A 25,573-nucleotide genomic window follows, 5' to 3' on the forward strand; every position below is an offset into this window, starting at 1 on the left:
CTGTCTCTGTGCCCACATCTCTAAAACTCATTTTACTCGGGTTGAAATCCTACAGTTCTTACAAAGCCTTCCTTCCTTGGGTCATACAGCTCTTGCAAACATTAAAGTAATATCTGGCTGAATCATGGATCTTTCTAGAGGCTTTAACTGGCTCTTCATCCTTAAAGTCCAAGCACATTTTCCTGACCCGTTCTAGCAGACTAGACATTGCTCTTCTTGGGAACGCACGGCTGGTATTTGGTGAATTAAACTGTATACAGTAAAACTGTCTTAAAACATTATGTAACTCAAACTAGACTTGACCTTAACAACGCCCATCAGGGTGATTAGAGAGTTGGAGCCTGGGTGTGTCCAGGGACAGCTGGCTGCCAAATCCCAGTGTGGACAGAAAGCCTGGCAGCATTTTCCTCTGGCCCCTGCCTCACTGTCCCCTCACAGAAGGCTCCTGCACCCCAGCTGCCCTCTGGGGCAGATGGCTTCCAATCCAATTACTGAGACTTGATAAGACGGCTTGTCAATAATTGATAAGACTGCTTACCAGTTCTCAGGAAAAGGCACACGGCATGCCACCACAGGACTGATGACCAGATGTCACAGCTGGCTCCCGGTTGGGATATGAGTGACTTTGCAGAGGATGGTGCCTAAATTACGCAGGCTGATTTCCTTGCCAGAGTGACAGAGACAGGGGTTCCTCAAAGATTAGTCCCTTTTCTTCATTTCCTTGGGGAATGCAACCCATGGTCTTCAGTTCCTCAGGGAAGTGAAAGTAGCAACAAGGAATCCAGTAATTCCTGTTATCTGCAGGCTTTATAAGTCAGCTGAGCCTCAAGAGGTGGCCTAGTGCCTGCACGCCAGACACCGCTGTCCTCTCGCTGCGGCCGGAAGAGCACCAGGATGCCTCAGCCGCGGACCTTCCTCCTGCTTCTCCTCCTTTCCATCAGCAGTGCCCTGGCCCTGAAGATCTGCTCCTTTAACGTGAGGTCCTTCGGGGAGGCCAAGAAGGCAAACAAGAATGCCATGGATGTCATCGTGAAGGTAAGACCCTCTCCTGTTGGACAGAACGCTGCACGCCCCTGTGCCTTCTCTGATCTGATGCTTTCAGACTTTAAGAGACTCAAGAGCTACTCCACTCAAGTTAGTTGCTGGGGTGAAGGTGGCAGCTGCCTTGGCATTTTGTCACAATAATGACAGCAGTAATTCCAATAACCATATCACCTCTCTGGGCTTCATGTCATCATCTGAGCGTGAGGGTAATGACATCCTACATCCCTCCTGTAGGATGATTTTGGGGAATACTTGAGTTGGTAATTGTGAGGCTCCTAAAATAGCGTCTGGCTCACAGTTACTGAATGCCCTCGTCAGGCATTGCAAATACATGATTTTGTTTCATCACCCTTAAAAAGGAGGATTTTTATCCCCATGAAGAGATGAACAACAAAAGGTGAAGTTACCTCATATAGGTGGTGGGTGGGTGGGTGGAGGGGAGCCGGGAGGCCAGCCCAGCCTGGTCTTTTAATCCATCAATGCAGCACAGATTATTTGCTAGCTCTTTTCTCTTCTCTTTTCTTTTTTCTTTTTCTTCCATTCCATTTTGTTTTTCTCTTCTTTTTCTTTCTTTCCTTCTTTCCTTCTTTCCTTCTTCCTTTCTTCCTTTCTTCCTTTCTTCCTTCCTTCCTTCCTTTCTTTCTTTCCTTCTTTCTTTCTTTCTTTCTCTCTCTCTCTCTTTCTTTCTTTCTTTCTTTCTTTCTTTCTTTCTTTCCTTCCTTCCTTCCTTCCTTCCTTCCTTCCTTCCTTCCTTCCTTCCTTCCTTCCTTCCTTCACACCTCTCTTCTCCACTGCCCACGCCATCAACTTTTCCCCACTACCAAGTCTTATCTTTCTCTCCACTTAGGTAAGACTTCCCTTGCACAGAGGCACCTGGGTGGCTCAGCTAGCTAAGCATCTATCTGACTTTGGCTCAGGTCATGATCTCACGGTTTGTGANAGAGTTCTCCAGTTGACTCTCTTTAACCTACAGGTTAATTTATTTTTGATGATGCTGGGAGCTGAAACCTTTCCCAGGACTCTGGGTCTTATCACCTCAGAAACCCCTGGGGGCACCATGGTATGGTGGGGACACCAGGAGCTCAGGGTTCAGATCCCACTTGGCAGCTGTGTGAGCAAGCTTGGGAATTCCCTTCGCCTCCCTGAGCCCCTGGGCCTTTCTGAAAGTGGGCCTTACACAACCTGAAGCAGCAGTTGGTGGAGAAAACTCAAGCTAGAGCTTGTGAGTGGGCAGGTGATGGCACGCGGAGCTGCCATGGTCGGTATTAATACACAAAGTGGATTAGAGCAAGGACTGGCATGCTCTGTTCTCACTTAGATGGTCCTCTCCCTGGTTGGCCCTGCCCTTTGGACAGCACCCAAGATCTTACAGAAATTGTTGTTTAGCCAGAATGGCCATGCCAGGCCGTGGGAGCTGAGACTCCCTGGCTCAGCAGGGAGCTCTGACATACAAGGGAACTATTTTCCCTGCTTCTTCACACAAGAGCCCAGGGAACCTGGGTTCCGACTGTGTTCCTGTTTCCTTCCTAACCTATTCTTTCCTGGCAATGCCATCAGGGTTTTAAGAGGCTATCTTTTATTCCGTGGTGATTCCGTTATTGGGGGCTTATACTCAGCACCTCCTCTGAGCGGCTGTGTCCTAGAGGGCTGACTGATGGACAGCCCATCACATCAACCCAAGCATGTGAGAAGTCTTTGTGAAGGACCCCTCGCCTTCCCCATTGCTGCAAGACCATCCTGTAATCAGAGGCCATCCCCAAATACTTCCAGAGCCATTGAGAGCACATACAATAAAACCCAAACCCAGGCATTCGGGACAGTAATATTCACAGGGGCTAATGTCTAAGCACCTACTATAGGCCAGGAATTTTATAATCTTTTTTTTTTTTAATGTTTATGCATTTATTTTTGAGAGGGAGAGAGAGAGAGCACAAGCAGGGGAGGGGCAGAGACAGAGGGAGACACAGAATCGGAAGCAGGCTCCAGGCTCTGAGCTGTCAGCACAGAGCCCAACATGGGGCTTGAACCCATGAACCATGAGATCATGACTTGAGCTGAAGTCAGATGCTTAACTGACTGAGCCACCCAGGCGGCCCCAGGAATTTTATATTCTTATTATGACATAGGTGGCATTGCCCGGACTTTGTAATTGAGAAGACAGAGACTAAGAAAGGAGAAGTGACTTACCCACATTCCATAGCTGTTAAGGGGAAAAGTGAGGATCGAGTCCATGTGACCCAACCATATTAGTGGAGGTGCCTTTTCCACTCTTCCATACTGGATATATCACTTCAGGGATGAGCCCAGCTTCATCACGCTGTTGTCATTATGACCTTCATCAGGGAGGTTAGAGAGTGAGGGAGGCCTGCCTTCTCCACCTTGGGTTTGCTGGCTGGCACCAGGGGCAGTTTTCCAGATGCCAAACCCTGCCTGGGCAAGGCTGCTGCTGTCTGCTTCTTCAGTTTGTGTCCTTCAAGAGCAAAGTCTGAAAAAAAAAAAAAAAAAAAAGAGCAAAGTCTGTTCAGCCAACAAACACTGACTGAAGGTAGGCCACGTTCCAGATGCTATGAGGCACGCACTGGGGATAAGATGGTGGACGTGCGAGGCATGGTCTCCCACAGCACATGATAATTGATTCCGGGATTGCTTACTGTATGCGGGGTCCTTAACATGCAGTATCAAGTTCGGCCTCACAACCCCGCTGGTTGCATTTTGCAGATCAGACAACTGGAATTCAGAGAGAAGTACATTGCCCCAGAGGACATGGAGCAAGTGAGCGAAAGAACAGGGCTAAGACCCAGGCCTAACTGACCCTCTCTGGCCCCAGAGTGTTCATACGAGTTCTCCAAAGTGTCCCTTCCCTTCTCCCCAAGCCCGCTCACCACACCGTTCGCTGGGGGCCCCTCACTACTGGCCATGCTCGGTCCCTACTCCCTCCCTTCTGTGAACAGCATCAGGAAAATCTTGAGTTTCAGGCGTGGAAGGGCCTTCTTGGAGCCCTCATCTTTGGAGCCTCATTCTGAGGAGATGGAGTCAGGGGGGATCTATTTTTCTGGCCTGAAACTGGGGCAGAGAAAACACGTATCAGTGGTAGATTTGAAAACTGTGAGGAAAATGCTCACAACGTCACATGAGGTTAAAAAAAAAAAAAGACTCAAACCGTGTAATAAATATTGCCCCTGTTTGCTGAGCATCTTTTCTGTGCCGGAGACTGGACTGAATGTATTATTTCCATCATGTTCTTTAATCTCTATGGCAACCCCATAAGGAGAGTATTGTCCCAGTTTACAGATAAGGAATCTGGAGGCTCAGGGAATTTAAGTGACTCGCTCAAGCTCACACAGCTGGTGAGCGTTAGAGCAAAGATATGAATCCAAGCCCATTTGATTCGATGCCTATATTTTCAACTAACGGGCTAGTTATTCTGATGTCATTTTGTAAATATGTATAAGCATAGAAATCATGTGAGAAGTATCTGAGTGGTGGGTTTACTGGTCATCAGGTGATTTTTTTTTGTAGTCTTTTCTACATTTTCCAAATTTTCTACAATAAGCAACATTATTTTTATAATTAGAAAATTATAACAAAATTATTTTTTTAAGTTTATTTATTTTGAGAGAGAGGAGCAAAGAGAGGGAGAGAATCCCAAGCAGGCTCTGTGCTGTCAGTAAAGCCCGATGCGGGCTTGATCTCGCGAACCTCAGGATCATGACCTGAGCCGAGATCAAGAGCTGGACACTTAACTGACTGAGTCTCCCAGGTGCCCCCAAAATTATTTTTTAAAGGGCTGGCTAGGAAATTCATTCTCATTTTTCTTACAATGCCATGAAGAAGATTTAAATACAGGAAGGTATTTGTGCTTTATAAACTTGGCCAACTGGTCCCAACATGACCCCCCCTCCCCTCCTTCCCTCTGCCCCTCCCTCCCCTCTGTGTTTCACTCATGCCAGATACTGTACCAGGAGCTGGGCATAATGTTGTGAGCAGAGCAAGGCCTAGCATATTGCCTGGCACACAGCTGGGCCCTAATAAAATTTTAGTGGATGGATAAACAAACGAATGAATAGATGGGTTCAGGGTGGGTGTATAGATGAGGGCCAGCTGGTTAGAGTTATGAGTTGCATCCCCGGGAAAATTCTGGTCATAAGATCTTGAGCCACTGTTCACGGCAGGGTCGAGTCCCGTCTATAGGCCATGTTCCCAGGGCTGCAGAGGAAACTGCCCAAGAGAAGGGGAAATGTGCTAGGGTAAATGCTGGAGATGTGGGGCTCCAGAATGTTGGTTATTGAGGCAAAAGGGTTGTAAACAGGGAATCTAAAAGCTCAACCCTTCTGGGCACCTGGGTGGCTCAGTTGTTTGAGCCTCCAACTCTTGGTTTCAGCTCAGGTCATGATCCCAGGGTTGAGGGATCGGGCTCCAGGCTGGACATGGAGCCTGCTTGGGACATTCTCTCTGTCTCTGTTTCTCTGTCCCTCACCCCCAATGGAGCACACACTTGTGCCCTCCCTCTGTCTCTGTCTCCGAAAGAAAACAAAATGAAAAAATAAAAGCTCAACCCTTCTGTTCAGGAAAGGGAGTCTGAACTCTGGTGCACTTTTACCCTGTGTGCATGGGTTACATTCACTTGTGCTCCTTGGTCTCTGAGGAGAAGCCCTCAGGGGGACATGGTGACTTCCTCGGCTGCTGAGCACAGTGGTCAGGCGGGGCTCTGCAGTAGATGATCCCATTATTCATATTCACACAGTGTTCAGATGACTTAACTGCACTGAGGCAGAGTCCTCAACTATACAACGGTGACAAGGGGACTTGCATCAAAGGGTTATGATAAAAATTTAATGAGTCGATGACAAGAGTTAACACTTATAAAGCCAGATGCCATGTGAGGCACTTTATGCAAGCCACAATTTATTTAACTTGTGTTAAATATTAGAATTTCATCTGTCACATCCTTTTTTTTTTGAGAGAGAGAGGGAGAGATTGAGAGAGAGAGAGAGACAGATACAAATGTGTGGCAGAGAGATGGAGGGGGGGGGGGGGCAGAGAGAGAGAATCCCAAGCTGGTTCCATGCTAAGTGTGGAGCAGCTCAATGTGTAGCCTGAAGCAAGGCTCAATCCCACGAACTGTGAGATCATGACCTGAGCTGAAATCAAGAGTCGGATTTCAGCTTAACTGACTGGGTCACCCAGGCGTCCTCATTTATCATATCTTAATAAATACTGGCCATCATCTCCTCTTGCGTAATTACTTCATCATCAAGCAATTTCTATTTAAAAAAAATACTTTAATTTTTTAAAATTAGAAAGGTATAGGGTGCCTGGGTGGCTCAGTCGGTTGGGCAGCTGACTTGGGCTCAGGTTATGATCTTACGGTTCATGGGTTTGAGCCCTGTGTTGGGCTCTGTGCTAACAGCTAGCTCAGAGCCTGGAGCCTGTTTTGGATTCTGTGTCTCCCTCTCTCTCTGACTCTCCCCTGCTCATGCTGTCTCTCTCTCTCAGAAATAAATTTTTAAAAAAATTAAACTTTTTTTAAATTAAAAAAAGTTAAAAAAATAAAAAATAAAATTAGAAAGGTATAATTTTTTAAACTAAAACATTTTAATTTCTAACTGAATTTTATTAAGTTAAAATAGCTATTATGGACTATTTTGAACATATAGAAGCATATAAAAAAGACAAAATATCAGCTGTTCCCCTGTCCCTTGAAGATAAGAGCTATTGGCATTTAGGGCCTTTTATGGGGATTTTTCTACATAAAAATAAATACATAAAACTGCATCTCACGGTGCCTGGGTGGCTCAGTCAGTTAAGCATCCAACTTTGGCTCAGGTCATGATCTCACGGTTTATGGGTTCGAGCCCCATGTCAGGCTCTGTGCTGACAGCTCAGAGCCTGGAGCTGCTTCAGACTCTGTGTCTCCCTCTCTCTCTCTGCCCCTCCCCCATTCACTCTCTGTCTCTCAAAAATTAATAAATGTTAAAAAAAAATTTTAAAGCTGTATCTGTTTTGCAGCATGGAGACTGCCCTATATATCATTAGTTTTGTATTCTGCTTTTATATTAGAAGTATTTCACATATTGTTAATCTTTTAAAACATGACTTTTAATGCTACATAATGTCGTAGGCCATGTTTGTGACATCTGTCATTTAATGCTTTTCTATTTGGGGATAGTTAGGTTGTTTCCAGTTTTTGGTTGTGCTATTGCAATGCATCTTCCTCTTTGATCTGAACAAGTAATAATAATAGCAATAATAATTTCGTGTGTGCCTCCCAATGGCTAGCACTGTTCTAAGTACCCATTTAATCCTAGCAACGCTATGAGGGAATAACTGTCATTCCAGTCTGTAGATGAGGAAACTAGGGGAAGAGAAGTAGTAGATATTTCTTTATAATAGAAGACCTTCCTCAAAGTGGGAAAACTAGGCCAAAGGGTAAGTACATACTCCAAGACTTTTGATACATACTTTAAAGTGCCTTCCAGAAGGTCTGACAGAGACAAGTGACTAAATCAGCAGGCTCTGGCTCGGTGGCAGGACCCAGCTCTCCCTGGTGTTTTAACAGCATGGTGGGCTTTGTAGTCATGTGAACCCAAATTCAAATCCTGACCCTCCCATATATACTGGCTGTGTGACTTCAAACTTTTCACTCAAACACTCTGAGCCGGGTTTCCTCCTATGTTTAGTGAGCTAATAATCATAGTTCTCTCACAGTGTTGGTGAGGTTCACAGTAGGCTCACAACAAATGTTAGCCCTTGTAATTTTTATTATGATAATTTTGTTGCCAGGTGAACTGGGATACCCATATTCATCCTGGCACCTCTTATTCACTAAGAGTTTAAGAATATTTGTTGTTATTATTATGCTGATTATTCAGGCAAAGCCAGGATACAGGACATGTGATCGTAGGCTCTGGATTCAGATTACCTGGATTTGCATTCTACCTTGGCCATTTTCTAGCTGAGTGACTTTGGATAGTTTACTTGGCTTTCCTGGAGCCCAGGCTCCTCATCTTTAAAATGGACATTAACCAAAAAGAAATAAACATCTACAATAAAGGGGAGGGGAGCCTGGGTGGCTCAGTCAATAGTGAGTTTGATCCTCATGTTGGGTGTAGAGATTACTTACAAATAAAATTTTTAATAAAATACGATAGACATAACAATACTACCTACCTGAGGAAGTTCTTCACTTATTTCAGTGATGACATTCATTACTTTAACAAAGCACCAGTCATATGCTTAAAACATAGTAAGTGCCCAATAAAAGATTTTATTATTTGTGGACATCTGGGGATTCTGTCTCTGCAGGTCATCAAACGCTGTGATATCATACTCCTGATGGAGATCAAGGACAGCAACAACATTATCTGTCCCATGCTGATGGAGAAACTAAATGGGTAAAGGCGGGGCCCCTGGACCCTCTGCAGGCTCAAGGTCAAGTGCAAGGACACCTGAAAAGCCACAGGAACTGAGCCAAGGGTGAAAGCCGGCACTCACCCTGACTACCAAGTCACATGGCCAACACTGCCTACACTTCTGAGTCCTTTAGCTGAAGTCTTGAAAACTGTCAACCGGCTAGTTTTAATATGATAAAGCAAAATAGAGGAAACAGATGAGGAGCAGGGACAGAGAGAGAAACGAAAGAGACAGAGGCTGAGCTGAGAACTACTGTTATAAAAAAAAGATCGAATGTAAATATGAAGTATGTATGCCCGCAGGCTGGAATACTATGTTGCCATTAAAAATCATGGTCACTACAGAATACGATAGAGCTAAATATTCCAGCATGGGAAGATGGCTGTAGTATACTGAAAGAAGCAGGTTGAGAACTGTAGGTAGAGTAGCTCATTTTGGTTATCACATTAGACTATACATGAATAAACGTGTGTTTGAGTTTGCCTGAGCCTAGAGGAAAGACTGGAAGGATCTTCCCCAAATCGTTAATAGTGGTTACTTCTGGGCCAGGGGAGTGTGTGTGATTGGAGGGCCATTGTGGAGGCGGTCAGCGAAGAAATGCAGAACATTTACGTTTTATTTTATATATTTCTTTAAAAAAAATTTTTTTTTACATTTATTTATTTTAGAGAGACAGAGTGCGAATGGGGGAGGGGCAGAGAGAGAAGGAGACACAGAATCGAAAGCAGGCATCAGGCTCTGAGCTGTCAGCACAGAGCCTGACTCGGGGCTCGAACCCACGAACCGTGAGATCATGACCTGAGCCGAAGTCAGATGCTTAACCGACTGAGCCACCCAGGCGCCCCTATACTTTATAATTAACAAAACTCACATCGTTTTTTTAAATAAATGAATGGTCAACCCTGCCTCATCAGGCCCGGGAGGAACAGTCTTGGACTCTCCTTCACACAGAGGGCCTCTTGGGCTGATTCCACCTTTCTCTGGGCCTCAGATTCTCATCTGGAAATATGGAGTTGGGCTCAGCAGCTCTTTTCTTTCCAGATCTGATCTTTGATGATGGAAAAGAGAGTTTAGCTCAAGGGTTGGGCGACTAACACTCAACTCAGACCACTTTGTTTGTATTTTGACTGCTATGACTTTGGGCAAGTTATTCCCCCTCTTTGTACCTCATTTTCCCTGTCTATAAAATGGGACCCATCTTCCTGGAATGTGGTGGTGATTAATTCCTGCATATAAGTGGTTGGGCTGTGCCTGGTCTGTAGCAGTGACCAGTAAGTGCTGGTGGTGTCTATTACTAGTAAAAGGAAGCAAGTCTTGATAGCAAATGATGGTCCCGAGGGTCACATGTAAAAGCTGCCATCGATACCCTAACTACATGCCAGGCATCCAGTTAGTTGATTTACGTGTGCTATTTTACTCACTCCCACAACAACTTTGTGGGGTAGGTACTATTACTGTTTCCCTTACACCTGAGGAAACTGAGGCACAGAGAGAAGGGACCTGCCTAAGTTCACCCAACCAGGAAATCGTGGAGCTGACCTTTGAACGTGGGCCATTTCTGACTCCAAAGCCGGTGCCCCATTCTGAACCTCCTGAGCCTTCCTTAGAGGGACTCTGGTCAGTTTTCAGAAGTTTAGGGGGGCAGGGGCCCTAGGGCCCTCCCCACAGCCAGCCCAGATTGAGTCTTTCCACCCCAACTGGTCTCAGTTGTCCCAGCCCCCTAGACTGTGTCACTGATTCCAGGCAAAGGCAAGCTAGTTCGTCCCCTTATCCCTCGGAAGCCAGGAGGGGCCTTCGTCACGTCACAGCTGAGTCATGGCAAGCAGTTCGCCAGCCCCAAATCTGGCAGACTAGATTCAGAACAAGGCCGGCTTTGCCAAACTGGAAGTCCAGTGGAATCCAATGCCCACACTCCTCAGGACAGATCTGCCTTAGAATATGTATATAGGGGCACCTGGATGTTCAGTTGGTGAAACATCTGACTCTTGGTTTCGGCTTAGGTCATGATCTCATGTTTCATGGGATCAAGCCCCAAGTGGGCTCTGCACTGACACGGAGGGGTCTGCTTAGGATCCTCTCTCTCTCTCTCTCTGTGTGTGTGTGTGTGTGTCTGTCTGTCTCAAAATAGATAAAATTAAAAAAATAAAAAAGAACATGTATTTAATGTCCTAGGAATTTCTGTAGGGCCTAAGTTGGGCCCTAAATACCCCTTCTGCTACTGAACCTGAGAATATGCTGTAGCTCAGACATGCCCTAGATCTTTTTGTGGGCAAATGGGTTAAACCGGGTCAGGCTCCGCCAGGGTGGAGTTATCAGCAGGTTTGGCAATTACAAGGAGTGTCAAGTTTCCCCGGAGTAAATGAGGGGTAGAGTTAATGGGACTTCACAACTGTATCTCCAGCCCCCAGAACATAAACAATAGCTGATTTGAAATCATAGTTCTAGGACTTATGAGAAAGTGCTTGGGAGGTTTCAGAGCAGGAGTGAATGTCCAATGAAAATGTTACTAGGAATTCTGCATATGATAAATGTTCCACAGTCATGTGTGGACAGGGTGACCTGATAAGGTTTACACCACCAGGAAGTATGAGGTCATCCCCAGCCATGAGTCAGAGTGGGATACGGAGCAGGTTCTGGCCTGAAGCTTCTATGGTCTCAATAATGTCCCACAGGTGCAGGGCAAAGCATGTGGATTTGGCGTATATAGGATCTGAGTTCAAATCCCAGCTCTGCACCTGCAAACTATAAAAAGTGAGTAACAATAGTACCCACCATCTAGGGGTAAGAGATAATGGCTGTCAAGATCCTGGGAGATGTCATATTCCCAGTCACTGGTGGCCCTTTTTTATTAGACCCCAAGGTAATGAGGAAGAGTAGCCCTCCTCCATGACGCCATTGGTGATACGGATACAGAGTGAAGAGAGGGGAATGTTCAGTGGGGGAGTATTTATTTTTTAAGATGCATAATATAAAATCTCTATGTTTTCTAGAAATTTAAGAAGAGGCATAATGTACAACTATGTGATTAGCTCTCGCCTTGGAAGAAACACGTATAAAGAGCAGTATGCCTTTCTGTACAGGTAAGTATAGTCTATGCTTCCTGGAATGTGGTTCACTTATAAATGATGACTGGGAATTGAATCAAAAGGCTTATCTTTTCTTCAAAACCAAATTTTGATCTCTAACCAGTTCTCAATATTGATCAAAATAATTTCTGTCAAATTGAATCTGAAGCAAAGTATTGCGTCTTCAAACTAAAGAGCACAAGCAGCTTCCAAACCCTTAATTTGTCGGCTGACTCAGTGGCTGCCTGGTCACAAGGGTCAGGAGTTCTTTATCCTCCCTCATCAAGTCCTGGCCCAGGGATGGAAACCTGAGTTGCCCAGCATGGCTGACTCTGAAACTTCATAGTCTCGTCTTCTTCCTACAGTAATTTGTTCTAAGTCTGAACATTAACTTTGGGTGCTCCAGATATATGGTGTTGCTCAGATCTCCAGCTTTCAAAGGGCCCTGGCTATGGACAAGAGTGGATGGAGCCTTGTTCTCGGGTGAAAGATCCCTTGTAGGGCAAGAGCCTGCCTGGGGGGCTATTGAAACCACGGGTGCCCATGTCTCTGCTTCTTGAATGAAGAAGACAACCGACTCAGCTGGAAGAGCTTCCTTTTTTTTTCTCCCCCTAGGGAAAAGCTAGTGTCTGTGAAGAAACGCTACCTCTACCATGACTATCAGGCTGGAGACACAGATGTATTTTCCAGGGAACCTTTCGTGGTCTGGTTCCAGTCACCCCACACCGGTGAGACTCACAAGCCCCACTTATACATAATCTCCCTGTGATCCCGTGAATGGATTATAGCCCCAGATGTGAGCTGGGGTCCCAAGGTTTACGTAGCGCTGTTAGGGAGACATTAGACTTGAGATGGCCATTAAGAATGTCTAATGGGCATAGAGAAATCCAAACAATTGCACCCTGAACTCTAACAACTATACCTGTGTAAGCCACTAGCAAGTATTGATCGCTGATTAGTGCCAGGTTCCCGTAATCCTTGCCAACACCCCACAGGGTAAGACCTAGGGTTATCTCCACTTTACATTTGAAGAAGCCAAGGTTCAAACAGGTGGAGTCACTTGTCCAAGGTCACCCAGCAGCTCTTGACATGAATGAGCAGGGCTGTAACTCAAACCACTATCTTGGGGGTCCATACTCTTAACCACAGTACATCTCTAAATGGAAAGTCAAGAATTAATTTGATTTGCAGGTTGGAGCCTTATAGAATCCAACATTTTTTAAAGTACCTACTACATGCCAGGGTCTGTTCCAGGTGCTGGCCGAGATGGACAGAGCCTCTGCCCTAGTGAAGTTATGTTATAGTAGGCAAGACAGATGATGACCAAATAAATATATGCAGAGCTGCGAGTATGTACCTCCATACTTATGCTACACAAATATAAACATCCCAAACTATGAAGTTAACTATTCCTGCCCTGGTTAATTAGTACTTCATGAAAACAAACATGGAAGAAAGGTGGATGAAATTTCCAGTAAAGAAGAAAAAGAGGTGGGAGCTATTTAGGGCAGAAATGCAAGTCAGAGAGCATGTGTAATAGTCCCCTTTGTCATGCATGCAATTCACACTTGGCTGGGCAGGGCAGTGTTTGGAGAGCACCCCACCCCCTGCCCCCAAGTGATTATTTCTTCTCAAAGAGAGTCTTCAGCTACACACAGCTAAACATTGCTAAACAAACCTGTCTGTCCTGGGCTTCCACATTTTCACCCTTCTCCCTCCCTCCTCCCCTAGGATAGTACTTCAGCCATGCCCTGTTTAGAATTTTTTTTAAGTTTATTTATTTTGAGACAGAGAGAGTAACTGGAGGGCATGGAAGGTGGAGGCAGAGAGACCTAGAAACAGAATCCTAAGCAGGCTCTGCTCTGTGCTGTCAGCGCAGAGCCCAATGCAGGGCTTGAGCTCACAAACCATAAGATTATGGCCTGAGCTGAGACCAAGAGTTGGTTGCTTAACTGACTGAGCCAACCAGGCACCCTACCCCACCCCATTTGGAATTGTCTATCTTGTACAAGGAAACATCATTATGTCCCCTCTATTTGAGATTAAAGATAGAGATAACCATTCATCTATCTATTTTCCCCTTTGTTCATTTACTCATTCATTTATGTATTCAATCAACAAACATTTTTGAGCACCTCCCCTGTGCCAGGTGCCATGCTAGATGCTGGAGCCAACAGGGTGAGCAAGACAGAACTCAGGTTCCAGTGGGCCAAACCAAGGAGCAGAGCAAGTAATTTCAGAACATGAAGGAGATAAAAGCAGTGTGCATTCTATAGTGGGGTGAGGGACCCACTGTAGGTGACATTGGGCTGTGACCTGAAGAAGCCAGTTACAGAAGACTGGGGGAAGGGCCCTTCTGAGGAGAGGTCCCAGTAAGCACACCCAAGCTCAGAGGCAGGAAGGGGTTGGTGTGTTCTACGGCCATACCACCCTGAACGCGCCCGATCTCGTCTGATCTCGGAAGCTAAGCAGGGTCGGGCCTGGTTAGTACTTGGATGGGAGGGAGGGGTTGGTGTGTTCCAGGGAGCCAAAGAGAGGATGGGGGTAGAGTGGAGGCCTGAGAAGAGTGGGAAATAAGGCTAGTGGGTAAGGGCAGGGTCCTGGAGACAGGCTGCCGGCTCTGAGTCTTGACTCCCCACTGTGTGCCCTGAGCAATGATCCCCAACAGCCCCCAGTTCCTGAGCAGGCATGGGGGCCCCGGCACAGAACGAGGAGAGCCCGGGGAAGAGGTGTTCAGAGCACACCAGCTCCATCGGCAGGTGGGCGAGGCTCGTTCCGAGGCTCTCTCTGTCCCTCCTGGTCGGGGGAGGTTTTCAGATATTTCACGAAAAGCGGCTTTATTTTTTAAATAATGTTTAGGGCTTCTTTTTCCAGATTACAAAAGAGGCATAAACTGATGAGCCTCCATTTTTTTTAATTAGAAAAAGCTTTTTTCTTTAGGACGAAAGCGAAACAGGGTTGGCTTATTATTTTTTTTAAAGTAGAGACTATAATTTTTCAAAAAATGAGAAAATAAAAACACCCACAATGCCAGCAAGCAGTACCGTCTACCAGCTTTCTCTTAGCCCTGCAGGTGAGTGGGCGAAAAGAGGCTTTTGTGTACTGAAAACGCTGGCCTAGGGGCGCCTGGGTGGCTCAGTTGGTTGAGCATCCAACTTTGGCTCAGGTCATGATCTCACGGTTTGTGGGTTCGAGCCCCGCGTCGGGCTCTGTGCTGACAGCCAGCTCAGAGCCTGGAGCCTGTTACAGATTCTGTGTCTCCCTCTCTCTCTGACCCTCCTCTGCTCACACTGTCTCTCTCTCTCTCTCAGAAATAAATTTAAAAAAAACAACATGAAAATGCTGGCCTAATGGTCCCAAGAACAGTCACATCTCAGCCACCAGCTGGACGCTCTAGAAATGAGGGGACCCAGACCATGCAGGCTGAGCCTTCTAGGGGGACAGTCTGTTTCCCTTCAGCAGTGTTCAGGGAAGTATGTGACCTCTGCCTCTTTCCTATTCCTCAGCTGTCAAGGACTTCGTGATTGTCCCCCTGCACACCACCCCTGAGACATCCGTTAAAGAAATTGATGAGCTGGCTGATGTCTATGTGGATGTGAAACGCCGTTGGAAGGCAGAGGTGATGACCCTCTGTGTCTGTTGAATTCCCATCTAGCAGAGGCAGAATGTGATTCTAGAGAGAGATGAGTGACAACCCAGGAGGGCTTTGGGGAAGGGGGAGGGAAGGAACTGTGCAGACCCCCACCATGTTAGAGCCTTTCACTGCAAGTGACAGACTCTCAAATTGGTTCTTGAAAAGGAAGAGCAATTTATTGGTTTATGTGACTAAAGTGTCCAGGAGTAGTTCAGGCAGAGCTGGATCCAGGGCTCAGACAAGGTAATCAGGGCTTGGCTTCCCTGTGTCTTTCTGTCTCTTTGCCTTCCTTTCCTCTGGGTGGGCTCTACCCATGGGAGGGCAAGATGACCACCAGCAGCTTCACTGGTGAATTTTCTGTGTCACAATGCAACAACTGTCCCAGGATTGGGTCCCGTTGGCCCTGATTGGGTCACTCATGCATCCCTGAACCAACCACGGTGATCAGGTGGCTAAGAAGCTCTGATTCGTTAAATCAGTGTGAGCTTCAGCCCAACCTCACAGACTGAGGTGAAGGAGGAGAGTGGTTCCCCAATCTCACAGAAAGGGAATACATCCACCATCCTTCGCGGCCTCGATTGTTTCCCCATCTGGAAAACAGGGATGTCCCCCGCTGTGACTGTGAGGGTCTCTGAAAGCTCTTGGCAAACTGGAAGTGTTCATTCCTCTTTCCTCCCTTTGGGATGTGACTCCAGTGACCGCCCCCTTCCTCCTCCTCAGTTCCACTCTTCAAAGTGCAAAATGAGTCAAGGAAAGTGACACAGAGCTAGGACACAGAGAGCACCAGGCATGTAATTCGTTGCTTATTTGTAAACAGCGAGGCAAGAGAGAGACTCGTTCTTTCCTAAAACTTTGAATCCATTCACTCACACAACAAGAATTTATGGGGCATCCGTTACAGGTCAGGCACTAGGGAGGCCTCACGGCACAGGAGTGAACAAGAGGGCCGTCTTGTGGGGAGGGTCCTTCAAGCGAGACAGATCAGGATTTAATTCTTGACTTTGCCACTTGAGCCAATACGTTGATTGGCCTAGAGCTGGTCGCTTTATCCCTCTATCCTGTTTCCCTTCCACCTTCTAGTGTTTATTGTGAGATTTGATTTAAACTCTATGAAACACTTCACGCTTGGCCTTGACTGCATGCTCAGTAAATTGTGTCTATAACAATAGGAGCTGGTGGTCACTCGGATTAAGGATGACATTCCGTCCTCGAGCGCGCCCATCAATCTCAGGGAAAAATCCATGATCTCTGGGGTCAAAATAAAATGTTTTTGAAGAAAACTCTAAAGTCAGCAACTGCCCCAAACAACAGCACCAACAAGGAAATCTGACACTTCCTCTGGATTGAGGAATATTAAAATTCTGTTCCAAGCGCCCTGAAGGGAAAAACACTTCTAAGACAGGAGGTTCTGCTGATGGCCGCAGGGCAAAGGTGGACAACTCACTGTCACCTCCTTCCTGTCAGGCTCTTCCTACTTCCTCAGTAGACAGAATTTCCACAGGAACGAGTTCGAGCTCCCAGTGTCCAAACAATAGAAGAGAAAGCATGGGGCCAAAGCTGTCAGATAAACCACCCGAATTCATTTTTCCTGCTTGGAAACAAAGGCGTTGATTCATAGATAATGCTTATCCTCTACAGTAGTTTGGGCCAGAAAGATCTGAGGGAATGAATGAGCTGGATTCTTTTACCCCCACCCGAGTCCGCATGCTGGATTACAGGGACGCAGTGACTAAGAACGGGAGGGAACGGCCAGAGCAGACAACCTCCTTCCTAGCGAGAACACCTTCCCTTGTACATTCTCGCCTGTCAAATACTCATCAAAACTGTGACTCAGTTTTAAACTTTAAAAACCAAAAAGAAAGAAAGAAAGAAAGAAAGGAAGGAAGAAAGAAAGAAAGAAAGAAAGAAAGAAAGACCCTGATCTACTTCGCCAGTGCTGCCAAAGACTGGGTGACTTAAACAACAGAAGTGTATACACAGCTCTAGAAGCTTGTATGTCCAAGGTCAAGGTGCCAAGAGGCTGGTTTCTCCTGAAGCTTTTGCCCTTGGTCTTCCTTCTGTGTCTCTTTGTGTCTCAATCTCTTATGAGGACACCTGCCGTATTGGATTGGGGCCACCCATATAACCTTATTTTACCTTAGTCACCTCTTTCAAGGCCCTCTCTCCAAATACAGCCACATTTTAAGGTACTGTGTTAGTTAGGACTTCAGTATATGAATTTGTGGGAGTGGGGGGAGAGCACAATTTTGCCCATAACAGAACCCATTGTTTACTGAGCATGGGAGGGGGGCCATTGCTAGAAGGTCTGAGCAAAAGCATCGGCAATAAAACATACAAGGTGATGGCTCCAAACAATGTCTTTCAGAATTTCATTTTCATGGGTGACTTCAACGCTGGCTGTAGCTATGTCCCCAAGAAGGCCTGGAAGAACATCCGCTTGAGGACGGACCTCGGGTTTGTTTGGCTAATAGGGGACCAAGAGGACACCACAGTCAAGAAGAGCACCAGCTGTGCATATGACAGGTAGGACGCACCTGCCTGGCTGCAGCGGCCTCAGGAAAGGCACCTGTTCTGGGCAGAGGAAGAACCTGGCTTATCAATTAGACTTCAGGCCTGGCCACTGGGTACTTGTGCAGTGTGCAACCTGCATGGCCGTGTCTGGGAGCCCTGAGCATTGTAGCTTAACTGTGGCCAGTGCAGGCTTTGGTGTCAGACAGGTCTGGGTTCAAATCCTGCCCCTACCACTTTATATGTCTGTGTGTATGTCGGTGTCTTTGCTTCCTCGCCTGTAAAATGGAGATTGTAGTCATGCCTCATTCACGGAGCCACGAAGATTAGATGAAGTAGTATATGTCTTCTCACATGATGCCTGGCATATGGGAAGCATTCCCAACGTTGACTGGCTGTTAATTATTTCATCGCAAAGACATACCACAATGTAGTCACTCAAATCCCCTAGCACTGAGCTTAGGTTATTACCAAGAGTTTCCTAGTAGAAGCATTGCTGAAGTGGACATTGTACACATGCACTTTGTGCATTTATTTATGAATTCCCCAGGATAAAACTAAAAATGAGACCAGTTAGTGAAAGGTGAAAGGGTTATTTACTTTTTTTGAGAGAGAGAGAGAGAGGGCACAAAGGAGAGAGGGAGAGGGAGAGAGAGAAGCAGGGCTCACCTAGAGCAGAGCTCGTGCTCACCTGGACCAGGGCTCAAACTCATAAACTGTGAGATCATGACCTGAGTCGAAGTCGGAGGCTTAACCAACTGAGCCACCCAGGCATCCAGGGTATTTACTCTTTTAAAACTTTTGTTACAAGGGCACCTGGGCAGCTCAGTCAGTTAAGCCTCTGACTTCGGCTCAGGTCATGATCTCACAGGTTCATGGGGTCAGGTCACGATCTCACGGTAGATGGGTTCAAGCCGCACACTGGGCTCTGTGCTAACACCTCAGAGTCTGGAGCCTGCTTCTGATTCTATCTCTGTCTTTCTCTGCCCCTCCTCTGCTTGTGCTCTGTCTCTCAAAAATAAATAAAATGTTAAAAAAGAAATAAAATACTTTTGCTACATATTCCCAAATGCAAACACGTACCTTTAAATAATAGCATTCTTGGGGCACCCAGTTGGCTCAGTGAGTAGAGCAAGTAGAGCTCTTGATCCCAGGGTGCAAGTTCAAGCCCCACATGGGGTGTAGAGATTGCATTAAAAAAAAAAAAGGTAAATGATAACATTCTCTCTCGTATTTGTGAAGTCTCCCTGGGGAATTCAATCAGCTTTCACTTTTGTTTCTTAAACTGGGAGGTGGGGGAAGCCCTTGAATCATGTGCGTGTTCACAGTCTTCCCATCCACAGCAGAGGCCGCAGGCAGGGACCCTGCGGTGGCCGCAGTTCCCAGAGCTCAGCTGGCCTCCGAGGGAGCATCACCCGGCTTCTGCCAGAAGACAGCTGTTCTCACTTCTCTAGTTTTGAGGTCTGGCTTTCATTTCCATCCCATGACCTCCATTGTTCCTCTTGGAGCTTTTAGGCTGGTGTGTCCTTTGCGGAAGTCACTGCCCCAGCGCTCAAGAGTGGAAACAGCCCTAGCGCTGGGGAAAGCGGAATCAAGGAGGGTCACAGGAGGCTGAGCTCACGGGTGCCTGCCTCCGCTCTCTCACTTGGACGGCTTGCCTGCAAGGCTGGCTCGAGTCGGCCACTCACCCACCAGCCCGTTCCCCCACCTGCCTAGTCACATGTGCCAGTTGTGTGCTGACCGTGGGCAAGTCAAGTCCCTTCTGCGTCCCCTGGCCAACAAGAGGGAGGTGATTGAAAATAATGAAACAGAAGCACAGTGAATCACAGGGACAGATCACCACAAAAGATTGGGTGGGGCAAAAGGTTTAAAAAAGGTGTTTACCCAAAGAACCTCAGCTTTACACACGTATCTGCCAAAGCATGGCAGGATCACATGTGATTTTTTAAAATTTCTCATTTTGCTGCTCTGAATTTTCTATGTTTTCTGCACCAGAATATATATTTTAGGGTTTTTTAAACGGCATATAAATTTCTAACAAGAGGAGTAAAGTGAAATGGTCTCAATTCCTGTCTTTGTTCTTTTTTAAAATTTTTTTGATGTTTTATTTATTTCTGAGAGAGAGAGAGAAAGAGAGAGAGAGAGAGAGAGAGCGTGAGCAGGGGAGGGTCAGAGAGAAAGGGAGACACAGAATCTGAAACAGGCTCCAGGCTCTGAGCTGGCTGTCAGCATAGAGCCTGATGCAGGGCTCGAACCCACGAACCATGAGATCATGACCTGAGCCGAAGTCAGATGCTTAACCGACTGAGCCACCCAGGCACCCCTGTTCCAGTCTTTGTTCTGTGTCCCAGTATTTATCGAACACTTCCCATGATCTGTGCTCTGCTGGACACAAAAGGTGTCAAGAGCTGGCCAGTGCGTGGACACATTGAGGGAGACCTCAATGACCAGCTGACCTGTCCACACACGTATGCAGAAGTCAGAAATGGGGGGGTCTTCACAAGGTTGCTCTCTACCCTGTGGGTCTGAAGGACGGCTTTAAGAAATCTCCAACCAAAGCTGAAGACTTTACTTGTGGATTGAGTTCAAAGGTAACCCTGGTGGTATTGGTAGCAAACACAGGAAACCAAATCAGCTTGCTGGTTGGAATCAGGGAAAGTTTGGTGCAGAGGCATGAATTGGCAGTTTGACTCACCTTGTCCTTGTTCAGTCAGTCGGTTGGGGTCACACAGACCTCAACTACACCACTCCACCTGGGATACGTTGGAGTCCACGCTTCCCAAACTCGCTTAAGCTACCATATTCCTAGTGTTTGCTATCGCTGCAAAGCAACTGTACTGTGGCTTTTGTCTGTATTTGTCTTTAAATCCATTCCTTTCTTATGAAATAAATCAATACTTAAAGGAAATTTCATGCTAAGGTAAAAAACAACATCCTTTGTCGTAAGTTGAAAATGGCTAAAAATAAGCCCCGTGAAAACCAAACGATGTTAAATTCTACCTTAATTCTCTTGCTTGCAGAATGCTTGCTGATTCCAGCCTTTTCTGTCTTGGTCCAAATGGGAACTTTGGGGCTTATTAAAGATAAGCCAGTACCTTTCTCTATAACTGAATGAAGAAGAGTGAAAAATAACCACGAAGGAAAAAATATTCCCAGTAAGCAAGCCATTGGTACACGGTGCGGTGCCCGCGTATCACATAAGATCTTCTCCTCCACCCTCAGGGCTACCTGCACACAGGGACACTCTGTTTTGGTGCCACAGGGCCCTGGCAGAGGCTGATCCCATATCCCAGTCTTAGGCACTGTCCTAAAGGTCTGGACTTTGAACATCAGAAGAAAGGGCCAGGGTGCTCAGTTCATTCCAGATGTCAAGCAGGAAATATGGTTTGTCTCGGAAATCAACAAGGTGGATTAATGTGCCTGTCCTCCCTCCCCGTCTCCAGGATTGTGCTTCGAGGACAAGACATTGTCAACTCTGTTGTTCGCAAATCAAACAGCACCTTTGACTTCCAGAAAGCTTATGGGTTGACGGAAGAGGAGGTACGGTTGCCGTCATGTCTTTCTCTGCCACTGTCCTGGGAAGATGGGTTGGTGTCACCCTTTGAGGCTGGAGTCTCAAAGTCCATGATTCTGTGACTTGAGGACCTGCCTCAGTTTCTGACTGAGCTGGTGCAGGGATGATGTCACCACTGTGTGTTCTGTGGGGTGACTTTAGCCCCTTTGTCTTCCCACGCTGAGCTTGGATTTGTTCAGCACTAAAGTGAGAGTCGACTCATCCCCAAATGCATCTCCTTTTTCTCTTTACAGGCCTTGGATGTCAGCGACCACTTTCCAGTTGAATTTAAACTACAGTTTTCAAGGGCCTTCACCAACAGCAAAAAATCTCTCTCTCCAAGGAAGAAAAAGACCCGTCCCTCCTAGATACAGCAGTGCCACTATATTAACCATTTCTTGCCTCTAAAGAAAACAGCTCTAATGGGTATGAACTGCTGCTTGCACTCAGGAAACAAGACTGGTCCAACTGCTTTCATTTTTCACCTTGAATTTAATCTTACTTGAGTCAAATTGGGAGGGCAGTCTTCTCTTACCTTCTTGTGCTCGTCCCTCCCCGACTTCCCTAAAAGGAAACTGGGGGGCTTTGTAGTTCAAAAGGATAGGCTTCACATCCCGAGCCAGGACCCCAATCAGCGTCAGTGCCTCTGCTCAGCCCTGTCCTGAAAGAGGCTGCAGGGGGAGGAGCATGTCAGTTTTCAATCTTCACAAAGGGACCCTACGCCACGGGAAATGACCAGAAAGGCCACGGCCCCAACCACACCCTATGATTTGGGCAATTATCTGTTTGAGGAACCTGTCTCCTCCTGTCCAAGGTCAGGATGGTGATCACATCTCACAGGGATGAAGAATGAAGGCCATCCCACCTGGCCTCCCTGCCTCCAAATTATCCTCCGACTGAGCCAGCCCGGTAACCGCCAGTGCCATCCTTTGAAATTCGATTCTGACCACAGCCCACTAGCATGTCCCACTCCCGCTTCCATATCCTGGGGGGGCTCAACCCACCATCTGGAGAGAGCTCCAGAGTTTTCGGATGCCCACGAGGGTCTGTATTTTCTGGCGTAACATGTCGGCCTCACCTTCATCCCACCTTGCGCTGTGTGCGCAGCATGACCGCCCCTCCGCTGCGCGGCCCCAAGCCTCCCTCCTCCTGGGCTTCCAGTAGGCCAGCTGGCTGGCAGAGGCTCAGGATTTTGTTATCATCCTGCAACCGAAGAGTTACGGAGGAGTCCTGCCCGCACCATGTTACCTGTATCCATGGTGACCATTGTTGCTTGTTTTACTTTGCTTTCCTGCGCATTGCTTTTGTTCAAGTGGTACCTGAACGTGGCTAAATATGCCAGCAGTACTGAAGAATAAGTGGAGGCAAGAAATGCTGCCCTGCCCACCCACTCGTTTCCTGCCTCAGAAGCAACCCCCTCTTACCAGTTTATGCTCCCTCCCAAGAGAATCTGTGCATAAATAAGCACCACATGTAACCTGGAAATATAGAGTGTATTGTGCATGGTTCTGCTTCTTGCTGATTTTCCTTAATATATCGGAGACCATGTGACTTTTGATATTAGAAAAAGAGACCATAAGGCTGAGTTTTGAAATGTGGTTTCATCTGACCGAAGGAATTAAATCAAAAGGGTCCTGCTTATATGGGAAAACCATTTTGCCCCAAATATCCAATTAACTTCAGAGCTTCCATTGAAACTGGGGGGGAGGGGAGGTGGTAAGGTTGTAAAGCTTCTGTCACCTCTTGTGAGCAGGGCTCACTGTCCTGGGAAAACTTCCAGTTTCCGAGGTCCAAAACGGTCAAGCAAGCAGTTCTCATATGAGGCTATTCTGGAGGAGAGGCTGATCCTTTGGTCCCAGGGGCCAGCGGCATGGCTGGGACAGGAGCCCTGTGGTCGGTGGGGGAGGCAGGGGAAGGTGGGCCACACAGGCACTAAGTGAGCCTGTCCACTGCTCTGGCTGGTCTTTGCCACCCTGTGGGCTCCTTGGTGACAGGCCATCCCTCTGTCTCTGCACTGGAGCAACTTGCTGGAGCCACGGGCATCTGCCAGCTCTCGCTGTGGGTCAGATCTGCCCAGCAAGAGGGGCCAGGGGGCTTCTCACTCGTCATAACCTAACAGGGCCACAGACACGGTCCCATCCCTTTGGGTCACCTGGCCTGACTGGGGCAGGGGACTCCTGTGCCTTTTAGGGGAAGGAAGTCACACCTTGGTTGTACACAACTTTCCAGCATTGGCTTTGTCCAGAGGGTTTGAAATGCCTGTGTCCCAGAACCCCAGGGGCCCCCGTCACCCCGCTGATGCCCAGGCCCCAGGCCCCAGAGTCTGTCTCAGAGGGTCTGGGGTAGGGCCCAGGAACCTGCATTTTTGAGAGGCTCCCAATTGACCTGAGGACAAAACTTTATTTTCATTAGTTATTAAGAAACCAGATCTTGAACTCGCTCTCCGGACCCTGCTTAGTGAGAAGAGGGGACAGGCTGGCTTTGGAGCCTGGTCTGTACCACCTACGAGCTCTGGGATGCAGCGCAGGCACCTTGCCCTCCGTTCTCTGATGTGCAGAATGAGGATAACAAGTCAATCAACTTCAAGGGTGAAGTTTCAGTAAGATAATGAATGTAAAACGCTGAATATGTGCCTCATGCTTAGCAAGCCTTTGACAAGTGGAGGCTGTATTTTGATTAGCAGGACTCAGCCCCGTCAAAGGTGGCCCACTTTAAGTCTCTGGGTACCTACGTCTCTCATTTAATTGCTTTGGATTTTTGCCATATGAGGAAACAGACCAAGGTTCCATCTCTTTATCTTCGACCACAAAAAGTACTTCAGCAAGTGAGTCTTGAGGAAGGAGATGCCTCTGCTTCCATTCCCTGTTGTTTTCTCTTTCTTACCAACACCCCCTTCCTGCCTCAAACACAGGAACCCTTGATCCTGCCTCTGTGGGTGGGTCTAGAGGGCGAGGGGGCTTCTACAGCTCAGCAGCCCTGGTGCACACCTTTCCCTTGGGCTGGAGAAGGCAAGCATAAAGGACAGTTGTCAAACCAGGAAAAGAAAAGGTGACAGACTAGAGACCCTCTGGAGATGAGCAGAGGGTCCCGGCCACGGCGGGCGTGGGAGTGAGAGGTTTCCACCTGCATCATGCCGAGTCTCCCCATCAAGGCATCCACCCAAAGGGTCCTGAAGGCAGAGGCCACGGTGAGGAGCCAGCATTCCACGGGTCACGTCCTGAAGGAGGAAAGGATAACTGTGGTCCCACAGGTCTCTGGCACCAGTGGTTTCAAGCTTTAGGAGTCATGAAAACTACTGAATTCAACAAAACTAAGGGAATTTCAAGGAAACAAGGATGTGCGCATGCAGCTCCACACACACATACACATGCACATGCGCACGTGCGCGCGCGCGCACACACACACACACACACACACGACTCTTCTGAGAAATGGGGGGAACCAGTGAGTGCCCTGAATGGAACACTGGCACAATGGGACATTTTCCAGCTGAATGGTCACTTGGGTCCCCAAAGCCTCCATGGAGGTGAGATGGAGCTGCCAGGCTCTCCTGGGGCCATGGGCAAAGGGGCTGCTCTAGTCCAAGTCCTCAACTCTGGTTTGATGATGTCAGCAGTCCCCTCACTCGCCCGGGCACTCCCACCTTGCTTCCTACAATTTGTTCTCCTCGCAACTACCAGGGTGTACCTCCTAAAATGCAAATCTTATGCCACTGCTCCCCTGCTAAGCTCTCAATGGCTCCCTATTTCTCTCTGGAAAAAGACCCAAGTCCTTAGCATGGCCTACAAAGCCCTGTATTGCTGGGCCTTCACTTACCTTTCCAAGTTCGTTTCAATCATCCGTACATTCTGGCCACAACATTTAGCTCCTCAACTCTTCGTGCTCTCTCAAGCTTCTGGGCTTTTACACGGGCTGTTCCCACTCCCCATCGTTCTACTCCCCTGTTTACTTAGCTGATTTCTTATTCCTTGAAGTCAGCTTAAATCTCATTCAATCAGGGAGGCCTTTTCTGACTAGCTTCACCCAGTCTATTCTAGGACCCGCAGTTATATCTTCCCACAGCGCCCTCCGTGCCCGCTTCCTCACCCTCATCCCATGGGTAGCTAGTTGTTCCTTGCCTGCCTCCCTCCTCCAACCTGCAAGCTATACGAGGGCAAAGCTGTGTCCTCTCAGTCACTGCTTACAGATTAATCTAAGAGGGCTCTACTCTGCCATCTTGGAGAAGAAGGCAATAGTCTTCACAAATTATCCGTACAATTTTTTTTTGAGCCAAAAGTAGTAGACATTGGGTAATTTTTCTTTTAGAAATACTTCCAGGTGGGGCGCCGGGGTGGCTTAGTCGGTTAAGTGTCCGAC

At 47.3% G+C, this 25,573-nt stretch overlaps 1 protein-coding gene across 1 annotated transcript; it reads left to right on the top strand.

Annotated features, from left to right (window-relative positions):
• The first annotated feature begins 808 nt into the window (after positions 1-808).
• Positions 809-22,716, top strand: DNASE1L3 (deoxyribonuclease 1L3). The gene is made up of 8 exons (XM_077776703.1): positions 809-1,035; positions 8,350-8,438; positions 11,448-11,537; positions 12,138-12,250; positions 15,029-15,141; positions 17,522-17,679; positions 21,108-21,204; positions 21,472-22,716. Exons 1-8 carry the CDS (start codon positions 895-897, stop codon positions 21,583-21,585), a joined length of 915 nt encoding a protein of 304 aa, XP_077632829.1. The 5' UTR covers positions 809-894; the 3' UTR covers positions 21,586-22,716.
• The last annotated feature ends 2,857 nt before the right edge of the window (positions 22,717-25,573 follow it).

The sequence above is a fragment of the Crocuta crocuta genome, unplaced genomic scaffold (assembly GCF_008692635.1).
Source record: "Crocuta crocuta isolate KB4526 unplaced genomic scaffold, BGI_CrCroc_1.0 scaffold87, whole genome shotgun sequence".
Taxonomy (NCBI): domain Eukaryota; kingdom Metazoa; phylum Chordata; class Mammalia; order Carnivora; family Hyaenidae; genus Crocuta; species Crocuta crocuta.